The sequence below is a fragment of the Micromesistius poutassou genome, assembly GCF_964030765.1.
Source record: "Micromesistius poutassou genome assembly, contig: SCAFFOLD_5352, whole genome shotgun sequence".
Lineage (NCBI taxonomy): Eukaryota > Metazoa > Chordata > Actinopteri > Gadiformes > Gadidae > Micromesistius > Micromesistius poutassou.
This window is the reverse complement of record NW_028179477.1, coordinates 4,483-12,500: the sequence shown is the minus strand read 5'-3', so window position 1 is coordinate 12,500 and position 8,018 is coordinate 4,483. Positions and strand designations below refer to the sequence as shown.

Sequence of the window (8,018 nt, the reverse complement as noted above, 5' to 3'; positions counted from 1 at the left end):
ATCACACACACACACACACACACACACACACACACACACAAGCAGGCACACACACAGACACACAATCTCTATCTCTTGCTCACTCACACGCACATACAAACACACACACACACACACACACACACACACACACCCCAATTCCATTTCACATTCAAATAAACTCATCTATTACCTCTCTCTTTCTTTCTCTCTCTCTCTTGCTCTCTCTCTCTCTCTCTCTCTCTCTCCCTCACAACAGGGGCACAACAAGCCTCAAGAGCTTGCTGAACTCTGAACGGTGAGCCTGGCTCTCTCTCTCTCTCTCTCTCTCTCTCTCTCTCTCTCTCTCTGTGGAGCCTGGTACATTCCTCAACACTCAATAAACTCGGCTAACTCAAGATGTCAAAGAGCAGGCAGATAAGGCTAATCCCCGCACATAAATCTCACCATCTCTGAAAATCTCAATTTCATCTAGTGACGGCAATACTCAAGAGGTCACGCTGCGCTCCGACACACGGAGCACTGGGGCAGGTGCTTGGCCCGTGACGGCTCATCGGGGACCCCGGAGAGGTGGACCTTCTTTCCTGAAGGGACGAGGGGCTGGGGTCCTGCAGGGAAGCACCTGACTAAAGCTTGTCTGCGTGGAAATACAAGGGGCTGATTTACTGGAAGCAAAGAGGGTAGAAGCAACACACACTACAACTCAATTTACAGCTTAATCCTGACTCATTTAAGTCTGTACCTCCCAACGTCTCTGGATAAATATATCACATGTCTGATGTTCTTAGTAACGCCGGCCACAGTTAATTATTTAAAAATACATAGGAAATCCTCTTCACATATTAGCTGATAAGATCTGTTGTTTTTGCTTTGCTCACTTTCCTCTGGTGAAGAAGAAAAAGCCCCTCAGTTGAACCAGGCCAGCCTTAGCTGCAGCGTTGAGAGTGTATGCATTTGTCTTAAACAGAAATAGTCCATGGCGACTTCTACAGAAAATTATAATTAACTTCTTTCAAATAGAGGATGCCTGTATAAAAATCGCTAGTGTGTCACCAGAATGATTTATTAGAAACAATTTAAATAAACTATTTTTTAAACTGTCCGAAAACAACAACAAAAAAAAGCAATACAACACAATTCAAAGCTAAAATAAACCTTGTGTTTAATACAAATAAATAAGTCCAGGAAAATGGCAGGGCCCTAATATGGATGACACAATTGTAAAATGCAATTCTATACACCAGTTTCATAACAGCTCTTCGAAAGGCAACACTCCTCCCGTTACAGACTTGCCAACACATGACATTACAGCCCCAATACATTTAACCTTCACACATATTGCTATGGGCCTACCTTGGCCGCCAGTCGCTTCACTCGGAAGCAGCCATTCAAACAGCTTTCGGGAGTTTCCATGGTTATCAACAGGCCTGTAAGTTATGGTTCTTTTCTTTTTTTTTCTTTTTTGTGAGGGGGTGGGGGATTATTCATGAGATGTTTGCTATCAGTATGGACTGATGATTCTTTGATTGAAAAAAGCCATTTAAATTGCATAAACATAGTCTAAATAACAGAACATGTGTTAGCTTTGAACTTGTTTTCACTTAAATTGTGTAATACTGTCCACTACTACAAGTATTAAGTGTAACAAAATGCCCAGGTATGAAGAAGATTTAGGTGCATTAATCTTAGTCTGTGTGTGTGTGTGTGTGTGTGTGTGTGTGTGTGTGTGTGTGTGTGTGTGTGTGTGTGTGTGTGTGTGTATGGGTGTGTGTGTGTGTGTGTGTGTGTGTGTGTGTGTGTGTGTGTGTGTGTGTGTGTGTGTGTGTGTGTGTGTGTGTGTGTGGTGTGTGTGTGTGTGTGTTTGTGTTTTTTAACTCCACTCCTCTTTAACACACCTTCACCAGTTACAGTCGACTAATAAATTTGAAAAAAGTACCTTCATATTTCCCAAGAGTCCACAATGTTTGAATATCAAAACGTTTCTAGATTTCATAAGCGGCTCTTTTCAGCAAACAATTACACAACGAGACGAAATTACATTGATTGCCCTAGTCTTCAATACCCTGTGTAGACCAAAACTGGTTTCAGCCAGATAACGTAAGAGCTATTAGCGGTAAATGGGCAGATAAAAAAAAAAGATTGTTCTAATAACCACTCAACAAAAAAAGAAAAAGAAAAAAGACATTCAAACTGTTTTTTTTTTTTTACTTCTACGCTATAATTATATCTTTATTAACAATCATTGCCACATATTTAACAATGGAAGATTTATAAATACTTTGATTCATGGAAAGTTGTCTCGGTTTTTTGTAGTTTGATTCCAGTTGCAGAAAAAATAAAATACAAAATAAAAATCTGAATTTCCTTCGAGGTTAGCGTCGTGCCTCTCCGAGCACCGGTCATTCCATCCAATTACATTATTTTGTCATTTTTATCGGTTCGTTTTGGTTTCTTCTCCAGAGTGGGAAATCCATAAGAATAGTCACAAAGTGGTCTTTCGATGCGGAACTGAGAGTTGACTCTGCGTCATAGGAGAGAAGAACGATAGATTGAGCGCGCAAAGGTCCAGAAACCATCCACTGGACGTCCCCGGGGGGGTCGGACAAACATCACCTGCGTGGCTCCTGTCCAAAAAAACATCTTCATAGGGGCCCCACTTCATAGGGGCGCCACACGTGACGTAGCGCAGTTCTCCACAACATTCTGGACGAATACAATCCCCAGATATTCCACTGTTGGGTCCCGCTTGGGGCGGGTGGTGGAGGAGGAAGAGGAGGAGCAGCAGGAGGAGGAGGAGGGGGGCGGATAGGGTTGGGTGGTGGCGGGCATGTGATTGAAGGTCACCCATGAAGGACCACCACCCCACCTCCCCTGCGGCTTTCTCTTCTCCGCCCAGAGGTCAGCGGGGGTGTGCTTGGCTATGGGCTTTATCTGAGAGGGGGGGGGGGGGGGTGGGGGTAGGAGAGACTCCCAAATACTTCCACTTCCACGCGACGCTTTTGGCGCTCAGGCCAGGGCCATGGGACACCAGGGCTCGCCCCTGACGGAGGAGGCCACGTCGGAGGGCACGGACAGACCCACGCTGGTGTACAGGCTCTCCTGGCCCGGGTACTTCCCCCCGGAGAGGGACACCTCGCCGGAGCCCGACAGCACTGAGGAGCTCACCTGGGAGAGCAGCAGAGGGGTGGAGGGGTTATTACCACGGTTACAGCACGCGCTCGGTATTGGTACGCGCTGGGTATTGGTACACGCTGGGTATTGGTACACGCTGGGTATTAGTACACTCTGGGTATTGGTACACGCTGGGTATTGGTACACGCTGGGTATTGGTACACGCTGGGTATTAGTACATGGGTATTAGTACACTCTGGGTATTGGTACACACTGGGTATTAGTACACTCTGGGTATTAGTACACGCTGGGTATTAGCACACGCTGGGTATTGGTACACGCTGGGTATTGGTACACTCTGTGTATTAGTACACGGGGCCGGGGATGGTTATTGCATGATTAAGGGAGTGGGATTCAGAGACTACAGAGTTGGATGAGCTGACGGTACGACCCGGGGCTAAAAACATTGGTGTGGAGCTACATTTCAGAGTTATCATCAATAGCATGCTGTACACTCATCCCCATGGTAACCTCTGTTCCCTTGGATCTTGTTTTTAACAATCGTTGCATATTGCAATATATATATATATATATACTGTATATATATAGATATAGATATAGCAATGATGGCAGTAATATTACCATGTGTATATATATATATCTATCTATATATATATAAATATATCAATTTAGTGGGGGGTTTAATGTAATACCTTTTTTTATTAAAGAAATTATTTATGTTTTGAGTGACCATACAAATAAAATAAAAATGTGTGTGAGTGTTTGTGGCTGTTTAGTAAGTTCAAATTAATATAAGCAGTAAGTAAGTCAAATTAATCAAATCGTATTAATTGCCGTAAATAATTGACGTGGAACTATTACTATTTGTAATATATTAGGGCTACATATCAAATCGCTCTAAGAACAAGTCTTACCCCTGACACCTGGGTGGACGGGGAGTTGTTTTTGGAGCAGTCCTCTGAGTTGGAGGAGGAGGTGGAGGTGGGGGTCATGGGCACCGCGCTGTTATTGGCTGGGAGGATAAAACACAAGAAACGTCAGTCTGTTGTTCAGGTGGTTGCAAAAATAAAACCACGGCACTGACGAACCTCTCGGTGTTCTTTTGAAATATACAACATTGGATAAAATACTTACAGGATGAACCCTTTGATTTATTCAGGGTTTTTGGTTTTCTTTTCCGCGTCTGTATCCCTTCTTTTTTCATGGCGAGGGGCCGAGGCACCTGTAGAATACAATACATAATACAGGTTTGACAAATAAACAATGTTTTATTCAACTATCAAATATAGCCATGCATTCTTTTAATTGACGTGTGTTCGTTGTTAATCATCATAACTGATAAAAAAAAATCTATTTTTTTTTTGTAAAAGTGGAGGAAGCGCTGCACTCACGCCGTGTAACTTGGTGTATAGTCCGCAGGCGTTGCACACCGGCTCTCCCTCCGCGTTCCTCCGCCACAGGGTGGTCGTGCTCGTCTGGCAGTTTGCGCACGAAAGCCCGATTCTCCTGGAGGAGGACTGGGAAGAAGAATAAGCAGAACATAAAGATGGATTCGGGCAGAACCACTGAGAGGAAGGCAGTGATACCCCGGGACGTCTCAGGCCTACTGACTAATGGGATCGTTGGCTGCGACCCAAAAGCTCTATAAATCATTTAGGAAGAAAGCGATGGCTTTAATTTGGGTTTCATTCGGTTATCTTTTCCCCAAGTTCCTAACAATAATACTTACTTACTTAACGGTACGGCCATTTAACACAACCGTGCGTGTGATTATTTCTAAGGGCTGTTTTATCAGGGAGCTCCGGCGGGCCTGGTGTAAGAGCTGCGTATTGTTGTGCGTAAAGGCGCCAGGAAAATACCCACATCCAAGAACCCCCCCCCCCCCGTACCAGGTCAACATTATTCTCATCCTAATGGGAACTTAAAGGCCTGTTAGGGAAACTTTAATTATACACGAAAACAAATGAGTTGTGTTAATGAATTGGGAATTGGACACGAGTCTTAACGATGATTCCAGACCGAATACATATTTGTCTGCATATTTTAAGCGATTACCCTCAACCCCTCACACTTTGAGGTGATGAGGCGGGACATTGAGGTGGTCTATCGAGCGGGGGCTTACCATCCGTTTCTGTGGTTTGATTAAGGGTCGGCTGAGGCCGTTCATCTTGCTGTACAGGCCGCAGGCGTTGCACAGAAAGTGTCCGGTGCCGTCGCGTCTCCACAGCGGCGTGGAGATTGAGCCGCAGTTCACACACTCCCGGCCTTCTCCCATGTCGTCGAAACTCTCTGAAATCACACAGAAAACCGGGATGTCATTAGTACATTCGTACAATAGTACACATCAGGCACCTCACGGTTAGTGACCTCATCCTAATCAGGTTGTGCGATGGAAGTGATTGATTTTTAAACAGATAAACATAGGTCTGTTTTAGCATCAGGGAGATTTGGTTTTGATACATTTTGATCTCCTGACTTTATTAGAGGCTGAAGAGAATGGAAAATGGCAGTTTGACAGAAAATGAAGTAACTCGGTTATTCGAATTTTTTTTGTGTGCAATGACTAAAGTTCTAAATACATGCATTAATTAACATTAAGTTTGGCCTAATACATTATAATAATACACATACCATAATACACCCGAACGTAGGCCTATATTTGCTATATTTATGTCTACATTACACTTGAACTAAATGCCCTGCAGTTGCACACTTTCCACAACAGCTATGAACCATCTATCAGACAATTTAATTAAAATGAATTAATATAATTAAATAAAAAATAAAAAGCTCCATACCTCCGTTGGGTCCTCGTATGAGAGAGGTCGCGGAGCCCCTGTTCTGCAGCGTGTGCAGCATGGGGTTGTCGAAGGGGCCCCCGGGCCACGGGGAGGACAGCTGGGACGGCTGCGGGGCGACGTAGTGCGAGTAGGGGCTGGGGTAGGATCCGGGCAGGGCCCGGGACAGGCCGTACTGGTCCCGGCCGCCCACGTTCAGCGGGTTGGCGTAGCCGCTGTCCCGGGACACGCCGTTGTTAATGGGCGGACTCGGGGAGTAGTGGAACCGATTGGACGCGTGCGGGCTCCCCGTGGAGTACGACGGGCTCTCGGGGGCCGACTGCGACCACACCGAGTGGCCGGCCACGGCGTGGCTCGGCTGACTCGAGCCGCCGGCCTGCAGGTACGACAGGCTGGGGATCATGGGGCCCACCCGGGAGCTGGGCACGTACACCGGGGAGTTGGGGTTGGAGTGCATGTAACCGTTGGAGGAGATGTCGTATCCGGTTTGGCTCTGGGCCGCCGCGATGGCGAGTGTCTGATACATGTCGGCCGGGTCTACGAGCAGGCCCGTCTTGGGCCCTCCGCCCGACAACACCAGCTTGTTGCCCTGGTCTAAATCCGTGAACAGTGGGAGGTCCTCCGAGGCGGCGAGGCCGTTGGCGTGGTGGTGGTGGTGGTGGTGTCCGAAGTGGACGTAGGAGTGTAGTGATCGGCCCTCGGAGGAGCGGTGCCGATGTCCCAGCGCCACGTCCAGCTCGCTGGGCGGCTGCGGGGCGGCGGGGGAGCGCAGGTCCTCGGAAGAGGGGTGCGCCTCCCCCCTGCTGTCCTGAGAGTGCAGGTAGCTGTGCTCCGCCGGCGGGGACCCGGGGCTGCTGACTTCTCGCTTGACCATGGACCAGCTGTTGTCACCCAGCTCCATCCAGGGGCAGTGCTGATACACCGTGAGGTTAGAAATAGTGAGGGCTCAGTTTCCCCTGGGGAAAGGAATACATAAAAAAAAAAAAATCAAAAGCGTTAAAAACGTCACGATTGGGGGGATACTTCAAGGCAAATGATGAGCCCACTCCAGAGATACCGATCCTTGAGTGTTATTGAGAATGAGAGCGACACATAGATCAAGCCGAGGTTAACATACCAAACTAAATGCATCATCATCATCATCCTCAACTATCGTCTCACACAGTCCCAGCCGGGACCCGTTCCCCATGGTAGCACACTTTGATTGGTTCATTTGGAAACAAATATCCATTCAAACGTTTAAAAATACCAGTAAGAACATAGATATACGGTCCCAGTTTTCTTCCCCCCAGAGGGGAAAAGCAAATGATTTCTCATTGACTCGGTACCACAACCTAACTAAAGTGCAGTAAACCGCTTTCTAACGCACCATCCACGTCCTCGCACCTCCTCGCTCCGACCGCCTCATAATTACACCCAAAACACACACCGCCGGTGATAGGAAACACAACGCAATATGTCTTGGAAGCAAAGAGATAGCCTCATGATAAGGCTCATAACAGATAAGACCCAAAGGAGGGCTAGTGATAAAACAATACCCCTAAATGATTTAGGTGCTCCGCCGCTGGACCGCAGGACAGCCCAGATGTTGACCAGTCCGCCGGCGGGACAGCGGGGCGCGGAGAGGAGAGAGTTTTAAAGTTATAAAGTTGGGTCTGTATCCCGATACAACACGTACCTGCTAGTTCTATGGCTCCATGGGGTCGCGAGTTTAAAAAAGTTTGTAATAGTGTGCAGTCGTAGCTCCGGGAGATAATGAAAACGTCGGGAGGCTCTAGCGAGGCTTTTGAGAGGAGGCGCTTCTGGCGGCCGTAGAGGCGATCAGCCACGCGGACCAATCAGAGCGCTGCTGGGGGGCCAGCCTCAGCTCAGCCCTGGAGCCCATCGGGATGAGGACGAGAGTGGATCAGGGTCTTGAATCACAATAAGTTGCCAATGTAATCACGATTCTCGTCCTCTTTCGTTGTTTCCTTTGGGGACAGTATGTTTAAGCAGACTGTAAATGACTCATTGAACAGGTCTCATTGTTAGCGTTAGCGGTAGTTTGCATATGGAGGATTTGCATTCATGCAGACCAGGAAGGCGCTGCACAGCATTCCGCTTTGTTTT

General features: G+C 47.2%; 1 protein-coding gene across 1 annotated transcript; it reads right to left on the bottom strand.

Moving 5' to 3' along the window:
• Window positions 1-1,369: 1,369 nt before the first annotated feature.
• Window positions 1,370-7,685, bottom strand: LOC311372809 (transcription factor GATA-6-like). The gene is made up of 7 exons (XM_084489765.1): window positions 7,588-7,685; window positions 5,910-6,865; window positions 5,234-5,400; window positions 4,503-4,628; window positions 4,246-4,333; window positions 4,026-4,123; window positions 1,370-3,144 (listed from the first exon to the last, which is right to left on the bottom strand). The coding sequence occupies exons 2-7, from the start codon at window positions 6,808-6,810 to the stop codon at window positions 2,986-2,988; spliced, it is 1,539 nt and encodes a 512-aa protein (XP_084345891.1). The 5' UTR covers window positions 6,811-6,865; window positions 7,588-7,685; the 3' UTR covers window positions 1,370-2,985.
• Window positions 7,686-8,018: the final 333 nt, after the last annotated feature.